Source organism: Sinohyriopsis cumingii, chromosome 18, assembly GCF_028554795.1.
Source record: "Sinohyriopsis cumingii isolate HCF-2022 chromosome 18, ASM2855479v2, whole genome shotgun sequence".
Lineage (NCBI taxonomy): Eukaryota > Metazoa > Mollusca > Bivalvia > Unionida > Unionidae > Sinohyriopsis > Sinohyriopsis cumingii.
Window position 1 is genome coordinate 30,401,703 of NC_142978.1, and position 20,644 is coordinate 30,422,346.

At 36.0% G+C, this 20,644-nt stretch overlaps 1 protein-coding gene across 1 annotated transcript in view; it reads left to right on the top strand.

Annotated features, from left to right (window-relative positions):
• The window catches only part of LOC149776306 (lymphoid-specific helicase-like), a 92,219-nt gene that overhangs the window by 33,508 nt on the left and 38,067 nt on the right, over positions 1–20,644 (top strand). Inside the window, exons 9-12 of the mRNA XM_089942780.1 lie at positions 6,281–6,469; positions 8,429–8,539; positions 13,284–13,466; positions 17,657–17,880. Coding sequence (XP_089798906.1) covers positions 6,281–6,469; positions 8,429–8,539; positions 13,284–13,466; positions 17,657–17,880 — 707 coding nt within the window. The remainder of the gene's footprint in view (positions 1–6,280; positions 6,470–8,428; positions 8,540–13,283; positions 13,467–17,656; positions 17,881–20,644) is intronic.

Consider the following 20,644-nt stretch of genomic DNA (forward strand, 5'->3'; position numbering starts at 1 on the left):
ACCCAGAATATAGTGCTCTACTGGTGTGCAAAACATTCAGTCTCAGCTGGTACAGAGTGTTTTCAAATGCAATACGAGTCTATTGCTTTTAAGGCTCAAAGTGTTATATTTGAAAACTCGAAGCAGTAATTGATGTTTGAAGTCCAGAGGGATAAATAAATCATTTTGTACATATGCTCATTGAATTCTTATCATGTTATATGTGGATTACTCTTTTTCTGCTTGGATTACTCTTTTTGTCCACTTGGATTACACTTTTTCCTCGCCAGAGGTTGCCATGTATATGTATGTTCAAAGTAGGCATAAGTATATGTACAAAGAAGGCATAGGTATATATACAAAGAAGGCAAAGGCATGTGTACAAAGAAGGCATAAGTGTATGTACAAAGAAGGCATAGGTGTATGTACAATGAAGGCATAGGTGTATGTGCAATGAAGGCATAAGTATATGTACAAAGAAGGCATAGGTGTATGTACAAAGAAGGCATAGGTATATGTGCAAAGAAGGCATAGGGGTATGTACAAAGAAAGAATATGTATATGTACAAAGAAGGCATAAGTATATGTACGAAGGAGGCATATGGTGTATGTACAAGGAAGGCATAGGTATATGTACAAAGAAGGCATAAAAGCAAAAACAAGTCGTCTGTTAGGAAAATTGTAAAACTATGTATATTGGGAACCTAAAAAGTTTGGTCTGCCTATTCTGTACACAGTTTTTTCATTAATTGATGGAATATTTCCCAGAATCGTTAGCTCTACTGGTCATAGACCAGACATTTTGTTAGTCATCTGCCATCTAGCACAAGCTTGTTTTTGCTCTTTCTTCTGAACTCCATAGAATATGAGCATGAAACTTTTCACATTCATTGATTCTAGTTGGTCCTGTTTAAAAATGGTATCCCATCAGCATCCAGTATGGCTGCCATTGTGGCCATATTGAAAATCTTTTTTGACACCGTTATTCCTGTACAGAGGGTCATATTGACATGAAGGTTTTCACAGAAAGACTCCGTATTGTGTCTGGTTGATTCTAAATGAAAATGGTGCCAATCTAGCATACAGCATGGGAGCAATGATGGCCAGGTGAAAATCTAGTCAAGCCTTTTCTGTTCACAGCAATTAACCTGTTATACATTTTTTGTTGTTGACGCAAGCTCTTGAAACCTTCCTCTATGCATTGGATGAGAAATCTTGTAAAGGCATACAAGAACTAGTCTGCAGTATTGTAACAATTATCTCATTGTTTGTACAAGCTGTATCTGTTAATCTCTAGCTCACGAAATGAGATGCTTTTTATTGATGTTTGCAATGACTAAAGACCATCACAATGCCAAGGGAGGTCACAACGTCCATTTTCCAAATTATGTCACAAAGGAGTCGAAACTCGCATGTGCCAAATATATCATGATAGAATATGGGGTGAGAAACATTTGGCTTTCATCCATTTTCTCTTCTCTGTGACCTTTTTAAAAAATGATACAATGCTAGTACTGCCCATTTTTGATACCCAGGCAGAGGAGACCCCAAGATTTCATGCAGTGGGCAAGACCCATGGCTCTCAATGGAAATAAATACTTTTTGCATGAAAAAAGAAGCAGAGTTCCTTCACAACATGGCTCAGTTGGGGTCTTACTCTGGCCTTTTCAGATAAAAGCTAACCCAAAACTTTTGGGCACCTGAGAAAAGTTTATAAGACCATTTGGGAAGAGAGTGTGGTCAAAAGCACACTGTGAGCATCTTTTTGAATCTAGACAGAATCCCTTCTTTTGCTTTTGGCTTTGCCTTGGATCAACAAGGACATATCTTGTCTCATTCTTTCCTAGATGTTCATTCATCTGGGCATAGCATAAAAAAAGCCTTGTTTCAAGTTTTTCTCCATCTAGATTGTACCTTGCTTAATGGTGTCGACCATCTGCGTGGAGTGTCAAATTGTAGCCAGGCATCTTTTCACTACTTGGCTCTTCACGATGCAGCCATGATCCTTTCTTGACCTGCATGTCCAATTCACTTGCCCCCATAGATCACCTTATTATTTTGGTCATTGCCAAAATTTGTCTGCCAATCCAGTATTCATAGTTTAAGAAGATACGAGTTTCATTCTCCACAAACGGAAGGACATCACTTACTGTAGCAGGGTTGTATCTAGGATGCATGATCGTGCAAACCCAAACCCCACCATCAATTTAAAATTTTCCATAAGATTTTTAATCTTGTGTGGGCAAAATCATGCCAAAACTAAGAATTGTGCACATTTTTTGTTAAGAATACATTATTTTAATATATTTTTGCAGTAAAATCCCCAGTTGTCACTCTCGGCTAATATGTTGTATAGTTCTGAGTATGTGGCTTATTTCTGTGTGTCATGTGCTCAATTCTCGTTGGTTAAAAACAAAGGTCAGAAGAGCACGTTTGATACAGAGGCTGTCTTGGCAGGACAGCGTGTTAAATGGCTAAAGCTCTAACACTTTTTCATTTTTTTAGCAGTAACACTTCTAATAACGGTCAGGTTGCAGAAGTTTCTGTCAATAGGCACAATGATAGTGAACAGACGCTTCCTCAGGCTAATCCCATATTGGACGATGCTAGTGATGATGTGCTTAAAGATGCTGGTGATGAAACTAAGGGTCCATCCAACGCTAAGGAAAAAAGTACTCTTCCAATTCAGGCAAGAAACAAAATCGACCATGCCTGGAAATGAGTGAAAAAATTTAGATGCTTTGCAGATGGTGTAAAAAAAACTGGCAAAATAGTTCTTTCATACTTGGAAATGCTAATTTCAGGACATCAACCATCGACAGACATGTTGAATTATCAGCTCACAAACAGGCGATTCAGGATTTGAAACTAAGTGAAAATCTTAAAACTACATGCATGGCAGCTATCAGCAAGAAATTTGAATCAATTATTCATGCTATGTCAGTTGCCTATTACTTGGCGAAGGAGAATGTTGCTTCTCTAAAACATGGCTCACTGTTAGATTTTGTTGACTTTCTGGGTGTTGGTGTTGGCAACATGAGTTTGAGGAAATGCAATATATTCTTCATGAGCTTCTGTTGAGGAATCTCATGTAAGTTCCTTTATTTTATTTACATTTTTTCTATTGAAATTTAGATGGAAAAATGGTGTTTACAAACAAGCAACAAAAACGATCAGGTTCCAATCGGTGCATATCTTGAGGAATCCCTGTGTTACTAAAAAGTAGCACCTAGCATCATGATTGGCCAATGAAATTGCATTTGGTAGCTAGCCATCATAAACTTCCTGTCAATGTTTAATGGTGGATAAAGCTTTTCTTTTTTAACACGTTAACCCCTGGAGCTTTTTGTCATTTTTGCCTGAAAATCAAGTAGGAAACACATTTTGAAAGCTGTTTCTGAATAGATCCGAAAACACCAAATCCCCAGTGATCTTTCAATAACATACTGCCTAGTTGTGTTAGAAACATTGTTTTTCATTGGCTATTTGACTCGTGCATGAACAGAAGGGTAAAAGTGGGGTTTTTTTGTTTGCTAAATGGAGCCATTATTTTTGTATGGAGACCACTGTTTATTCCAAATGCCCATCTTATCCTACTTTTTGCAAAGGCTCATCTGTCTGTTTGCAGTTCATACCGGTTTGCCTTAGATCTGAGACCAAAAAGTCTTAAATCCGGACACAAAATTGGATTCCAACCAAGGGTGAATTTTGGGTTAAAAAAAGTCGGATCCAAAAAATTAGATTTTTTAATCTGTATTTTGTAGTGCAACTAGTTATTCCAGATTATTTGGTATCATTGTAGAGCTACATCTGTCTGCCTTTCTATAATACCACCCACTTTAGTGTATCATGCATGACCATGACACTACAGAGCTCAGCAGTAGGCTACTACCTCATGCCCCATTAAGTCGTCACTAGGGGTTAATGTGTTAATCAATCTGGATTATTGGTACCTGTTTCTTTTGTCATGAAATTCTTTCCTGTCTAGACCGGTCACATTTCAGTATCACTGTAACGAGTTTTCATGTGTTTGAAATGATACAGTCGCTGATGTTTGAATAATTTCCTGAGCATGTAAGAAGTTGCTGTTGACATCGTGATACAGTACAGTAGTCAGACAAATCCCACCACTTGAAACTTTTTAAATGCTTTAGTAGATAAGTTATTATTATTTGCTCATTGCAGCAAATGACAACCCTGATCTGCTTATATCACAACTGATAGGGACCCATCATAGATGTATATAATACCATTTTTTGTTTTTGAAATCATCATATAGACAGGCATAATCACTTCCTTCATTACTATAATTGAGAGAGAGAGAGAGAGACTATAGTGCCATATTATTTTAGCATTTAAACACCTTGATGGGATTTTTTAAAACAACCGAATTATCACAGGCAACATCCATAGACACTCCATGGTCATAGGTTAAGGTTCTTGCACAATTTGCATCTGATTTTGGTCATTTTACATAATTTAATAATAAAAAAAATATTTGTTTTACGTTTCTCAAATACTTTAATAATAATAAAATAATGACAATAATGATAATAAAATACTTCTTTACTTTGATTTATCATTGAGCTTTATTTTTTTCCAGGATTGCATAGCAACAATGATAGAATTTGAGTTCATGCAGAAAGTACAATGTAGTCCATTCATTAGCATCTTATTTGATGAGAATACAGATATTTCAAATGCCAAGAAACTGGTCATTTATGTGTGTCCCAAACCATGTTTTGACAATGGTCTCTTCTTAAGACTATCATTAAAAGAGAAATGTACCCTAGAGACAAAATGGGCAGACTCTGGCAGATTGTACATCAACATCATGCAGATTTCCAAATGTTCAGTTAGCATCAGTGGTCATGGTTATGCCACACCAAACTGTTGACGGTTAGAGAGGATTCAGCAATCAAAATATAACCAAAACTGCAGGAAGAAGTCAGCTAGAAGAAAGGGTTCTCAACAGACTCAAATGATTTCAACTGAAGAACTTCCTCTGAGAGACTTCAGCTTTTAACAAGGCATTAGTAGAGTGGAGGATGAGGAAGGACAGGAGACTGTTAAGGACATAGTGACCATATTTGCAGAATAATGCAGCTACAATTACAGTCTGTCTGGATGCAGATGTATATATCTTCCAGTACAAGTTAACTGTTATAGAAACTACATGTACTCTACCTAATTCATTTTGAGGTTTTGATTTTTCCTCAAAAATTATTTTTTGTCATCCTTGAAAGGAAAATATGTGCTCTTCTGATCTTTCTTGGTATGGATTTGTAACCAATCAGAATTGAGCATGTGACATGCAGGAAGTACATGAAACTCTTTTAACATTGGCCAGAGGAGTGACACTATTTGCAGTCTATGGTTTGATTCTTTAATGGTTAGTGTGTAGATAGAATGTTATTAAAAACATAAGACTTTGATTTCAGTTTTAAGTGTTATACTATAATATACAGAAGACATGATATGCATTTAATGCACTTATTATACTTGGTATTGCTCTTTTTGAATACAAAGTGGTTTTTTTTAATGCCATTCTGGAAGGCCTTATGGGTACGTTGGTGACCCCCCCCCTTTCAGATTCAGTGGGGACAAGTACCCACATTTAATAAATCTTAGATGCAACCCTGCTGTCAGTATCTCACTGAAGGATTGACCACTTGAGCAGGTGAGCACCTTTTGTCCTCCCCCACCAGTATTTCTTTACGTAGATCAATCCCCTCATTATGAAGGTCATAGAAAATGCCTTTCATTTGCGATGTTATCGGGATTTATGCTCTGTTGGTTTATGACCAAGATAAAAGAATAGAGTATGAGTGGATATTTATCAAACATAGTGTGTGTGTATCTGAATAATGCCATTTCAAGAGCTTAGCAGTTTTTTCCTTCTTCCAAAAATATGATAATTACAGATTAAACCAAACTTGGCATGTGGGTACATCTGTACATTGTCTAAGTTAACTGTTCTTCTATCTATGAAAATGGTTTCAAATCCGTGGTGATGACAGAAAGGTTTGGACTGCATTTCTCATGTATCTCGTGAACATTTTATTTTGAAGATGTCAAAAAAAAAAAAAGGGTAATGGGTCCAACTTTGGCATTTTGGAGTGTCTCGAATAAAAGAGTACAAGTTGTAAAAGAATAAAAGGACAATCTAGTCATGAATTCATGTAAATCATTTTTGGCAAGTAAAGTGTCTATCCCTTTGAGGGAATCCTGAATACATTTTTTGGAAAGATTTAGAATTTATTGTTATTGGTATAGAAATATATCATTATTTTATTTTTAGCCCAGATCTGTGAAAAGTAAAACAGAAGAAGGTAGTCAAGAATCTGGAAGCGAACATCCACCTGACAACCCAGAAGCTGATCTTAATTTGAACAACTCAGCTATTAAAGAATCATCTATAGTGGAAAAGGCAAAATCTAATGATGGCTGCCCAGTCAGAGAAGAGGAGGAGCATAAAGAAATCGATGCAGTATGTGTCTTGGTAGATTGTACAATCAAGTATCCATCTGTTTTTCTATCCAATTAAATCTGTGCTTAGGTCATTGTTGATGGGCAATTTTGTACCATGTACCATGAACACATTTTTGGTGTAATCGTGTCACGGAGACTTTTTCAACAGTCATGGAATCCAATATTTTTCTCATTTTTTTTATTTTTAAAATGAAAACATATCAGGAAAATGAAACTTTTTATGGGGATTTGGAAAAATTGATTTGCCATTCAGAATAATTTGCCGTTTGGAAGAGAGCCTTATGAAAAAGAAGAGAAATGTTTATTATTTGAAATAGATACTGCAGCATATTACTCTGCATAGATGACAACCTATGACCATCATTACATTCTTTTTCATGGGATTGTATTAAAAAATAATTTATGACCATCACTACCTTTGTTTCAGGGGATTGCATTAGAAACAATCTTTGACCATCACTACCTTTGTTTCAGGGGATTGCATTAGAAATAATCTATGACCATCACTACCTTTGTTTCAGGGGATTGCATTAGAAATAATCTATAACCATCACTACCTTCGTTTCAACGGATTGCATTAGCAGACCTGCCAACTCTTAATATTTTGCCGTATGACTTACGAAAATTATCCTTAAAATACTAGCAAAAACTATGGAAAATGATTGTTGCCGAAAACTCCGGATAATTGGTTCATCCATGTTCTATTTCAATCCGGGTTTCATCTTAGATATAGTGAATTTAGTCAGGGAACCAGACTAACTTTACAGCAGCACCCCATACGCTTGAAACTGCACCTATTTGTTCATGCAAAGCATCTGCATGATCAAACTTGAATATAGAATTTTTTTTTAAATGGCGTCCAGAAAGCGATGCATTAAGACGAATGGGAAAATAAGCTTCTAGAAAAGTGTTTATAATCAACACAGAAGAATAAAAAGGATTATTTAGATTTTTGTGAATAAAAAGCTGGAAAAGACACAATTACACTCATTGGACATCACATGCAAATTTGAGTATGTCTCATGGCGGGAAATATGATTACCTTCATCATGTGAAATGGAAAAGAATTTCCAAGAATTATATAAAGTTGAGAGATAGCTTCAAGCCATTGCGCTGCATAGGGCTTGGAACTAGAGTTTGGGCAATTGTACTGGTGGTAAATAAAGTATGCATACTTTACAAACATTTCAGTTACAGTAATACCTCGTGCATTCACGTTTCTGGATTCGCGAAATTTTCATTGGTACCCTCTACGTACATGTTTTCTTCATTTTATTGAATTGTACCTTTGTTATATGACTTCTGTGACATATGAAGTTTACCTAGTTTACCTTCCTGACAATGACAAAGAAAACGTCAGTCATTAAGTTTACAGTCCCATTCGTTACTTGGTTTTACCTTACTGTGAGTGCAAAAGAAAACGGCAGCCAATGAATTAGTATAGGGGTAATATTAGTATACATGTACCGTACTGTAAATGCGCTAGTGTGGCAAATGCCCATTAGGCGATACTGTACTCTATTTTTACGTCAACCATTTATTTCTCTTTTTAAGGGTAATGTATTAAGCTAACTTTTAAATGCAATTAAAGTGCTTTTGGAGCATGATTTGGGTCATATTTAGGGTTTAAACCCTAGAAATAAGCATTTATTAGCATTTTTAGTGACTCGTACCAAACATTCGCAATTCCTCCTGATCCGCAACTGGTTCTGGAACCTAACCTCGTGAATGTTCGAGGTATTACTGTATATTTTCCAGCTTCACAATAGCAGTTATTGATATTTTGTTACACCTTACTGAAAACTGGTCAATCTTACGGAAAAAATCAACTGCCTTACTGAGACGGGCTCGTCAGGGTTGGCAGGTCTTCATTAGAAATAATCTATGACCATCGCTACCTTTGTTTCAAGGGGATTGTATTAGAAATAATCTATGATCATCACTACTTTTGTTTCAGGGGATTGCATTAGAACAAGAGTTGGAAATTGAAAGGTCCCTTGCCACCCCATCTCTGCTTACTGGAGGGAAACTTCGCAACTATCAAATTGAAGGGTTTCGTTGGCTAAAGGTTGGTAGCTTTTTTTTATATATGCATGTCCACATTATAGTCATTGTTTCTTGTTTATGGTGAAAAGAAGAATGGAAAAGCAACAAGTTCTGAAAATGTAGAATAGAACAGTGATAGGCCCTGAGAAGCAGTATAGAATGGCAATTGGTACTGAATATATATAGAATTAGAATTGGCCCTGAGAAGAATGGAATAGCAATAGACCCAGAAAATGTATAGAATAGGAATAGGCCATGAAAATGTAATAAAGAATTGCAGTAGGCTGAGGAGCATTATACATACATGCCAACTATTATGCTTTTGGCATAATCATTATACCTTTTTTTAAAAAACAAATTATATTGTACGCTTGTGTGTATCTGGTACTTTAAAAAAAAAAAAAGAAGGCAATAAAATGTTTGTCATTTATTCTGTCATCTCTTAAATTCCACTCATTGGGGCTACGAGTGGTCTAAAGCACTCATGGTTCTGGATCACTGCCATCTCGCCTCTGTCTGCATAGGTTTGAGTCTCGGGCCCGACTAACATGGGTACACGAGAAGGTCTGTCAGCAGCTTCTTGTGGGTTGGTGGTTCTTCCCAGGGTTTTCCAGGGTTCTTCCTCCACCAGTTATACCGGTAGCCATGTATAGCCTATCTTTGAAAAATAGAGTTAAACCCTATAACAACAACAACAGTAAGTTAACTCGTCATAAAAATTGGAGAATATTCTAAACAGAAAGACTGCTGCATAAGAATAGCATAAGAGCTAATTTGGCCATCATAGATCTACATCCTTATTTTCTATTTATAGCAACAGCAACTGTATGTATATGACTGATTTTCAAGAAAACACACAGGCTGCTTAAATGTGAAACTTTGCTATGCAGATTCATTATATTGATAATCAAGTTAGTTAGCATAGAAGTTCATACTTTGAAAGAAAATGGCACCAGATATTAAGTGAGACTGGCTTCATGGTTTGAATGAAATTTTTTTGGAGCTGATGGGTCTTTTAAACTTTGAAACCTGTCCGATCAGAAAAAGGAAACGAATTGGTGCACTTGGAAATTTGTGATGTGTGAGAATTCCTGCAAATCAGTTTAAAGTTGCGAATATGAAAATGCACTCTGTGTAGTATATAATTTTATTAAGCCATTCATCCTTAAAGTGCTCGTAGGACACAAATCAAGCTGGTAGAAATTTTGTAGCACTTGTCGCAAATATGTATTTTTTCATAACCTTTTTGCATCTTTTCTTTTTCTTTGGCTTGGCATTTATGGTTTTGTTAAACTAAATTTGATTGGCACATTTGTCCCCATAACAAGCATTCTGTTGTAGTTGTTTGTTGCCTGGCCAATTCCTTTTGTAACCATGTGTCAAGGAAGTTTTGTAAATGCATGATCATAATATTGAAGACCAAATATTAATGATTCCACATTCATTTTTAGATGAAGGTTTTGTTCGGCAAATACTGGCTGACGATTGCAATGAAGGCAATTTATTTTTAGGGTTAGGAAGTATATCAGGGCTGTTCCAGTAAACATATATCCCCTCCGGGGACAGCACTTCAGAAAAACTGTAGGAGGTTGTGTTTCGAACTATTTTGATTCTGACAGTGAAAGGTTGGTTCGGAAAATCACTTCTGTTGTGGGTTCAGAATGAGAAATCGCAGGTGGGGTTGTCAGAAAGTTTGAAAAAAAACCACGAATATATATTTAAAATCACATCTAACCCCCTCCTTGCGGTCTAACCCGAATAAAACATTGTCAGAAAATGATGCCAGTACATGCGAGTACACGTAATTTGTACGAATTCGCCTACTTTTAAAGCAGTGATATGCATTCAGCAAATTACGTCAACATCGCGGATATAAAAAATATGCTTTGCGCAGTAGGCAATATGTATTAAACTTTTAACTTTAAAAGTGAATTTCGCGACGTAATTCGCTCTGCCGCAGCGCTTGATGCGACATCCAGATATCTGGATACTTCGGTTCGACATGAAAGGCTGTTAAACTAAATTTGATTGGTTCATTGGCCCTGGAACAAGAATTTTATGGAGTTTCAGCCTTACTTTCTTCGTGGAAGTTTTACAAATGCGTGTTTCCAGTAAGGGCCACACAGGAAACCAAAATGGTTGAATCACAGCACGATTTGTCTTCAGATGACGTTTTCTGTCGGCAAATACTGGCTGGTGATAGCTATGATGACAATGAATTTCATGTATATCGGTCTGTTGGACATTGGGAAAATGTCACTGGAAATACCTGTGAGTGATTTTGAGCCCAAAATTGATGTTGAGTGCGAGTCCGATGTACGTGTTGGATGGACAATATGCCGGTTATATTTATTTAAGATACCCATGTCTGAACAAGAAGACTATGGGAATGTTGGACTTAAAACCCTAATACAGCATTATGGAAGAGAAAAATCTGGCATGAGAGGCAGCAAAACACTGATTCAAGGAAGTGAATCTTTGGCAGGGTTCATGTTAGTGAAAACTGACAGAGGTCTCGGAAACACTTACAATCGCGCGTATTTGGACACCAATTTTTTTTATTTAGGTGGGCGGTAAAATTCAAAGACTTGCCAGTCCTGCTTCAGTCACCTGCATTGTGGGAAAATGTGTTGATCAGTTAGCTGTGCTGATATTTACAATGACAGAATTTAGTGGTTGAACTTCTTTCCAAGCTTCTTATAGTCCGGAATTTCCATGCCTTTGCTTGTGGAAGTGATAAACATAACAGCATTTTTGCAAGATGTGCAATTCATGTTTCACTGTTGCCATTGTCAGGCACAATGATTGTCGTTGACATCTTCAGTCACAAAAGTAAGTTTTTAATCTTACTGTTTATTTTTATGTCCTTAATTGTATGCTGCAAATTGTAATTTTGAGTGCCGGCATCCAAATTGTGATTATCTTTTAGCAAAATTAGAATACACTGATACATTGGTTAAATTGGGTACAGCTGAGTAAACAACAATTGAATCAATATGTCTGCTTATAATAAAAATACTAGGACTTCATTATTATTATTATTATTTAGCCGTAAATCCGAAAATGTACTTTAACAATTCAGATTTATCAGCTCTTTCCTAAGAACTACGTCTACATGCCTACGATATATAGTAAAATTGGGAAGAGAAACAAATACTTAATTGTGCCTGAAGTTCTAATAAAAAGTAAGACGCATTAAATGCAATTCATTTTTGTGATAGAATGCAATTTTGTTATTTTTTTGTTTCTTAGTCAGTAATTTGAATTTCATCTGCCTTATTTCACAGGCTCTTAACATCTGCACAAAGGGAAACACCCTGGAATGCTGGAGCCTAATTCAGCAGCTTTCTTGGACCAAACTTGGGTGAAGACTGGTGAGATCCGAGATAGCATGGGTCATTCAAAATTTGGTCTTCTTGCCAAAGTGATGAGCCATGTCCTTGCCATCCCTTACAGCAATGCATCCAGTGAAAGAATATTTAGTTTTGTGAGGAAAAATAGGAAGGTATTGTTTGCTGAGAGAGACAGTTTGACAGAGTTATGCCTAAATGATGCAAAAGAGTAACAACCATGTCTCTCCAGGAGTAGTGTTAATTGATGTTCTTTACTGTTAAGTTTTGTCCAGTCTGTTATTTATATATTGTTATTTATTATCTAAAAATAAACCATTATAGAACTGAATTTGTTTGTTTGTTTGAAAACCATTCTTTTTTTGTAAACTTGTTCAATGTGTTTCTCCCTTGATGAAATCCTCCCTGCATTAATTGAAATCTCCCTGAAAATTTTTCAGTATCTCCCTCGAGGACTCTTGTTAGGGTTGGCAGGTATGCTCTTCCAACCAGTTAGGGCAGGAAAGACATGTGACCTCACAAGTGCTGGCCACATTTGACTCTGAACTCAACAAGGTCAGATATATTACTCCTGAACATATGGCTTATAAATACAAGCGATTTCCATTACACTAACCTTTGACGTTGAATGTAATGTCTCAGTTCGAGACAAAGTATAGTAAGATATTTGGAACACTAATCCTGTTTTCTTTTTTATTTATATGACATTGCCTTGTAAAGGATACCTCAGAGATTTCCACAGCATGAGTATAATCACATAATCTTTGGTTTTGCTGCCTTCATCTGGAGATACACGGTGTAGGAGACACACGGTGACTTGGATAGAGGTTGGGTGATCAGACATTTCCTCTCATTTATTCTCCAGATGTGATCATGTAATGTCTTTGATGGAGAAGAAATTTTGTAGTTTAGAATTTTTTTTCTGAAAATACTTTTCCAAACATGGGTACTTCAAATCCCTCTCACCTTCCCAACAAAACCGATCATCCTATTTTGGTTTTGCTCAGAAAATTGCTTGAAAATTTGAGTTTCGGAATTTATTTTATCAGTAGTTAAATATGTAACTTCACTTAAAACTACAGTATGTATAAACGTAACATACTTGGAACAAACTTCACTTAAAGTCCACTAAATCACATATTGGGGGCAAACTTGGGAGATGTGAAACATCTTAGGCCAAACAGAAAAATATGTGTTCTGGTCAACTAACAGTCCCTGTTTCTCACTGCTGACTCCAGCACTTTTTTCCCTCATGGTTTAAAAAATTTATTAAGAAACCTTTTAAATATGTATAATGTTTTGTTTTCCAAATTTTTTTGCCTTAGTAGTAGTGTGCAATAAATTTAAGTATTTATTTGTTTTGTGTATTTTTTTTAATGCTTTTTATTTATTGTAACAAAGTTAATTTTATTTCAGACTTTGTTCGAGAATGGTGTAAATGGAATTTTAGCTGATGAGATGGGACTTGGTAAAACCATCCAGTGTATTGCTCACATAGCACATTTGGTTGCAATGGGTGTAGTAGGACCTTTCTTAATTGTGGCTCCACTTTCTACAATACCAAATTGGTGTGCTGAGTTCACCAGATTTGCTCCTAAGGTATGACTAACCTTTTGCTGCATGTTGCTTAAAAGTTCTTTTCTTCCTATGCATCTAGTTACAGTGTTGCCCCCATTTTATTTTCTGTAGCAGCTCTGATAATGCTATAATTGCAGCCCGTGGCATTTTAGAACCTGATGAACACTATCAGGGTTGCATCTAGGACATGCGATCATGCAAATCCCCCCCCCCCCCATTTAAGATTAATCTTATATGGCAAAAATCATGCAAAAAAGAATTGTGTGCATTTTTAAAATTAAGAATGCATTATAAGAATGCATTATTTTATTATTTTTTTAATTCCTGGTTGTCACTCTCAGCAAATATGTTGTATAGTTCTAAGTACGTCACATATTTCTGTGTCATGTGCTCAATTCTGATTGGTTAATAACACAGGTCAGAAGAGCATGTTTGCTACAGAGGCTGGTATGGTGGGACTCTGGCAGATTGTACATCAACATCATGCAGATTTCCAAATCTTCAGTTAGCATCAGTGGCCATGGTTATGCCACACCAAACTGTTGACTGTGAGAGAGGATTCAGCAATCAAAATATAACCAAAACTGCAGGAAGAAGTCAGCTAGAAGAAAGGGTTCTCAACAGACTCGTGATGATTTCAATTGAAGAACCTCCTCCGAGAGACTTCAGCTTTTAACGGCATACTTAGAGTGGAGGATGAGGAAGGACAGGAGGCTATTAAGGACATAGTGATCATATTTGCAGAATAATGCAGCCACAATTACAGTCTGTCTGGATGCAGATGTATATGTTCCAATAAAAAGTTAACTATTATAGAAATTGCATGTACTCTCCCTAATTCATTTTGAGCTTTGATTTTTCCTTAAAAATTATTTTTGTCATCCATGAAAGGAAAATATGTGCTCTTCTGATCTTTCTTAGTAACCAATCAGAATTGAGCATGTGAGATTGGCCAGAGGAGTGACACTATTTTCAGTCTGTGGTTTGATTCTTTAATGGTTTGTGTGTAGATAGAATGTTATTAGAAAACATAAGACTTTGATTTCAATTTTAAGTGTTATACTATAATATAAAGAAGAGATGAGATGCATTTAATGCACTTAACTATACTTGCTATTGCTCTTTTTGAATACATTGAGTTTTTTTTTTGCACCATTCTGGAAGGCCCCCCCCCCCCCCCCTTATGGCTATGTTGGCTCCCCCCATATTTTGAGATTCTGTGGGGGCAAGTACCCACATTTATCAAATCCTAGATGCAACTCTGCACTATGCAACAATGGCAATATGCTTTAATATTTCCCATTCCTGATAAACTTTGAATAATTATGTCTAGAATCTTCTCACCTAATTCGCAGCTGTATTACTCAAATGACACCTGTTCTTACCTCTTCTGGGGTATTGAATTAAGATACCCGAGGATAATTGCCCATTGGCACATCTGTATATATTGTACTTAGCTTGACAGAACTTTGAGTGTGACCTTTGATGCTGCATTCACATGATTATGTAATCAGTCTATATTAATGAAATCCTCTAACACTGTGTGTTAAATATTTTTGTCATTTCGACTTCCAGCACAAAATGTGACACATTATGTTTTTAGCTAAGCATATTCTTGATAGTGAAAATTGGACATCACATCTTAAAACACGAAATTACCCAGCAAACAGCTTGACCCATGTTAGCTTGGCCTTGAAGATGGGAGAGAGATGATTCTGATTCAGTTGTTGGAATTTCCCCCAAATCAGTGGATCAGACGGTGAATCGTCATCATGCTGATGTTTAGTGCAAATGTACTTAGTTACTAATGAGTAAGATGCTGGGAGTGTGTGTGTGTGTCCTGGTGTACAGTTTTTAGGTCGGTACAATCGGTTATTTTTAATTTCATTGCAGTAGTTGTACTAGTTCTACTCATGATTGCTGTTGTCCATGTTATTTTCTCAAATGTGATGAGATTGTAATGAATGAAGATTGCATCTTACTTGTGTGTTATCTTACATTTACATACAGTAACAAATGAAAATACTTTATCAGTAAACCTTAAGTGAGGGTGGCCTTAAATGGATCTGTGTTTTCCAATTTTATCCATTTTGAAAATATGTAAATGAAAAGTGTTCATTTATTCCTTCTTTTATATTAAAATATTTCTCCAACAATAAACTGGTTTGTAGTTGGAAAGCATGAAATTATAAATTAAATGGGGACATTTGATAATGAATATAATGGTGCATTAAAACGTGTCATCTTTTTTTTTTTTGTGGTCAGTATTGCTGATAAAAGCACACAAATTCTCCTTAATTCTTCATCGTTGCCATAGATGAGCTTGAATCCAGGTTATGTCTTTGACATTTGGAAGAAATATGACTTGAATAGTTTCATAGTTTATTTATATTTAAATATTAAAAGTTTTAACATTACATAATGTTTGAACTTTATGATAATGCACGGTTGAACACATTTTCTGGCTGTATGATACATTTACCCCTATTCCATCAAAAATTCCTGGATCAGATTCTCTGTAAGACAGAAAGATATGCTGAATTTAGTACCAGGGGACTTCCTGTGTCATGTAGATAGAAAGTGGCTCCATTAGGATTATTATAAGTTAGATGGGAAATCTGATGTATTCAGAGTCAAGACTGCAAATAAAGAAACAATATGTATTTATCTTGCCTGCTTTGGATGATCCCAAAGTCAGGACATAAATGTTTGAAGGATGACAAGGCAAATGATGATCACAAGGTCATTGTTGTCACAACTCTTCTCACACAAATCTGGGGACAGTATCTTTAGTTCTGTCTTTCCACCATATTTCAGTTTATACTCTGTAACTTAATATACTTGTACATGATTTTAAGGTGTGTTGCATACCATATTGAGAAATCTTCAAGATCAGAAACTTTGTATACTTGTATGGCATTGATATGCTACAATGAGGTGGGGGATTTCATTTCTTTCTAAACATTTAAACCATTTGAGATTAAGGGGTAGAGCTTAGTATGTTTAAACCTGATCATTAGAGTGTGTTATGAACCCCATTGTGGGTCCTGTCTTCAAGGTCACAAGTTATTTTATGCATTCCCACTTTCTATTCCACTCTATAACTTTGGAACTTTTTGGGGGTTAATGGATGAAACCTTCTGTGCATTGTCATTCTGAGTCATCTTGTGTACCACGTTTGGGTCCATTTTTAAAGAATAATGGTGTATATGTACGTCATGGATGCCTTTATTTCTTAAAATCTGTTTGAAGTTCAGTGATGAAGCATGGGGCACTAAAGTTTCACTCTTTGACAGCATCTTACGTATTGCTGTCAGTTTGGTTTTCTCTAAGTCAAGATCATTGAACAAATTTTACACTTTTTCTGCACTTTTCCTTTAATGCCTCTTATGATATAGACATGAAGCTTGGTCTTAACAGAATTTTCTTGTAAATTTGAATTGGATTTTCCTGTGTTCCAGTTGTATAAGGCTTATTCTTTTACGGATCACTGGCATTTCAACTTCTGTCTGTGTGGGTTCAAGTCTTGGTTTCTACCAATGTGGTTATGTGAGAAAGCATGCCAGTAGCTTCCTGTGGGTTGGTGGTTCTTCCCAGAGGTTTTCCTGGGTTCTTTGCCAAATACAGTGGCCACAATGTATAGCCTGTCATGTGCAGAAAAATGGCATTGATAGCAACAATTGGATTTTACATAATTAAAGTTTGTGGATCTGTCAGTAGGTATTGTTGATATAAAATATTGCAAAGAAAAGTTTACTATCTAAAATTAAATATCTCTAAGGTCAAGGTCACAATAAATTGCTTCAGTTTTGGAGATAAAACAAACTTGTATCGTGCATCAACTGATTGGCATTAGGTTCAAAATCAGATAACCCACAGGCATGAAGGATCCATGTGGATTACAAATCAGCGGGTCAGTCACAGGGTAAAAGCATGTAGCATTTGTGAAAGTTTTATGAAGTTGGAATATTTTGTCTTTCCATAAATTAATTGTCAAATAATTTTTGTCATTTACCTTAGTGTCCCTATGTAAAGTACTTAAATTCAATTGCCTTCATGTGTAGCTGTACTAAAACACAAAGCAACATGGAGAAAAATGTAGATAATGACTAGCACATAGATATCAGCCACCCCTCCTTTTAGTTTGACATCTTTTTGCATCACTGTGCTCCTCAACAAATTAAAATTGAGTTTAGATTGCTATTTTTCAGGTGCCATATATTTTATACCATGGTAGCAAAGAAGAGCGGGACCGGATCAGGCGCAAAATTAGCAAGAGAGTTCCTGTAAAGAAAAGTATTGCTGTGCATCCTGTTGTCATCACATCTTATGAGATAACCATGCGAGACCGGAAAGTGCTCCAAAACTACGATTGGCGTTACCTGATTGTGGATGAGGGTCACAGATTGAAGAACACAAACTGCAGACTGATCAGGTTAGACATTTTAAAACTGTAGATAGGATCCATTTCATTGAAAACAAGACTTGTTACTCTTTTCTCAAGATGTATTTGGGCAGACTTTCCAAAAACAGGGAGCACTCCATTTATTTCTCTTATTTTATATAAATTTTACAGAATTTTAATATAATCTTAATAGGGTTTATGTTTTGTTTTGTACTTCATGTTTACATTTATTTGGAAGGGTTGAAATTGCTGGGGTTTTGCAATTCATTCTTACATTTTTCAAACAGCTACCTTGATTTTCCACCATATGGTGCTACTACAAACTAAATGATGGAATCATGCATTCTCCACTATTACAAGAAATGGCAGCATGGATCATGTAACTGTTGCAATTATATATTTTCAAATGTAGTGAATACTGTAATTTTCTGGTTATCCATTTTTATGCTAGAGTCAAAATTTATAAACTCTGTACAGCTGTGGCAAAAATGATGGACTAGTACCTTTGCTGTTGTTGCCACAGTTGATTAGTTTTTGTTGATTTAGTTTGGTTTGGGTTTTTTTTGGGGGGGGGTAACAATATATTAGGTGGAGGAAGAACCCTGAAAGATCACCAACCCAAATTGGTTGATCTATGACAAAAACTTGCTCCGTGAGATGTGCAAAAGCAAGCACTTTAGTACACTTGGGCATATGAAGCCTCTGTTGATTTGATGTTTATCTCCAGCAGCCGAAGTTATTTACACATGAGATCTCGGGGTTTCGGTAGATGATTATGGCCTTTACACCATTTTCAGATGAAAGAATCTATATATGGTAGCCAGTTTTAATGCTGAAGAAAATCCAAGTCCTTTTGAGACACCAAACACTGCTTATGTAGAACCACTGACCTTCCACAAGTAACTGTCAACATTCTCATTTACACATTGGAGGCAAGTAATCACAAGACAAGCATATTGTACCACTCGGCCATGAAAGCCCCTTAGGCCATAGGTATAAGTCTCACATGAAAGATTAGAAGTGGGATATAGAACATGTGACAACTGGATTGAAAGTGTAGAATGTTACCATAGCTGCCAACTGTCCCGCTTTTCCGTATTTGTCCCGTATTTTGGACCTTGCAATTTTCAGTTTAAAATGGGCACTCAGTTCCATTCTGATATAAATGTATCGCATGTATACAGCAATACAGTTCTACAGTATGATTGGTTCATTCGAAATCAAGGCTACAATGCCTATCTTTATCTGCCATATTGGATTTTGCAAACAGTTACCGCTGTCATTGTATCTCATCTTCGTAATATTCAACTTCTGATCATGTTGAATAGGAAAGCAGAACATTCAGAATTTTTTCCAGGAAAGACAAGAAAACAGAACTGGAAGGACAATTGTGCCATCTTGTTTAGATTTGTGAAACCATCTAGTAAAGGAGAAAACTCTACGTTTTGCAAATTGTGTAATGTGATTTCGCTATTGGGCTTGGAGGTGCCCATGAAATAAAGAGCACAAAAAAGCTAATAAACATCAGCTTGCATCATCATCATACACAACTTAGCCTGAACTTAGGACGTATATAAATACCAGAGAGAACCTTGATGTAATTCGATTGGAATTCGGTTAATTCAGTTTCTTTTGGAAATTAACCTTCCTCTTTCAGTTACTAGTGTTACTGGAACAGCCCTAATTACATTTTTGTTATGACATAATTTCATGGAGTGGTAAAGGATTCTGTTGTTTATACTGAACTATGGTTGTCTTTGAGGTATTTTGATTCATGGTTTTTAGCTAACATGAAATTAACAATTATCTGTATGCATGAAACTGACAGCTATCAGTATCACTGAGTGGAGAATTTCCGGTACTTGTGAAATTATTATCAGTACTCGTGAAGTTTACACTTATTACTACCGTGAAATTTATAATTATTGGCACCCATGAAATTGATAATTATCTTTATCCATTAAAAACTTTGAAACTTGAAAATAAATGCATTTTACTAATATGGTAGAGATAAAATTCTTATATGAAATTTCATTTGTTGGGGTTGTGACATTTTTTCTCCATTACGGTTTTGATGATGGCCAGCTTGACAGTCTTGTTATATCTACTTCTCCCCAGTGGATATTCATGGACATGGGGATTTCACCCAAAAATATTATAACTAGTTCAAAATGAAAACTCGGCAGATCTGACATCCATTATGAAAATCTTGTGCTTCATTCTAAACAGGAAGTCCTTTCAACCAAGAGTTTTGACCAGAAGAATCCTTGATGGCAGACCTGCCAACCCTTATGATTTTGCTGCAAGTCTTATAACAATGATTCTTAAAATACTGACGGAACAAAAGCAAAAACTATGGAAATATGATTGTTGCTGTAAAATCTTGATAATTGGCTCATCCGTGTTTGATTTGGTTTAGGGTTTTATATTTTATTTAGTGGAGTTAGTCATGGAATGGGCCATACGTTACAGTGGTGACTTGGACACTTTGAATGGCACATATTTTTTCATGCAAAGTGTCTGTATGATCAAACTTTATTATAGAATTTTTTGTTTAAATGGCATTCAGCAAGCAATGTTTCATTGAACATGTCGATTTGAGTGTCATCTGGGAGATATGATTGCTGTCGCCATGTGAAATGGAAAACAAATTCCAAGAATTACGTCGAGATATAGCCAGACCTGCCAACTCTTACGATTTTGCCGTTAGTCTTATGAAAATTACCCTAAAAATATGGGTTTATGGCATAGTAGCAAAAACTACAGAAAAATGATCGTTGCCAAAAAATCCAGA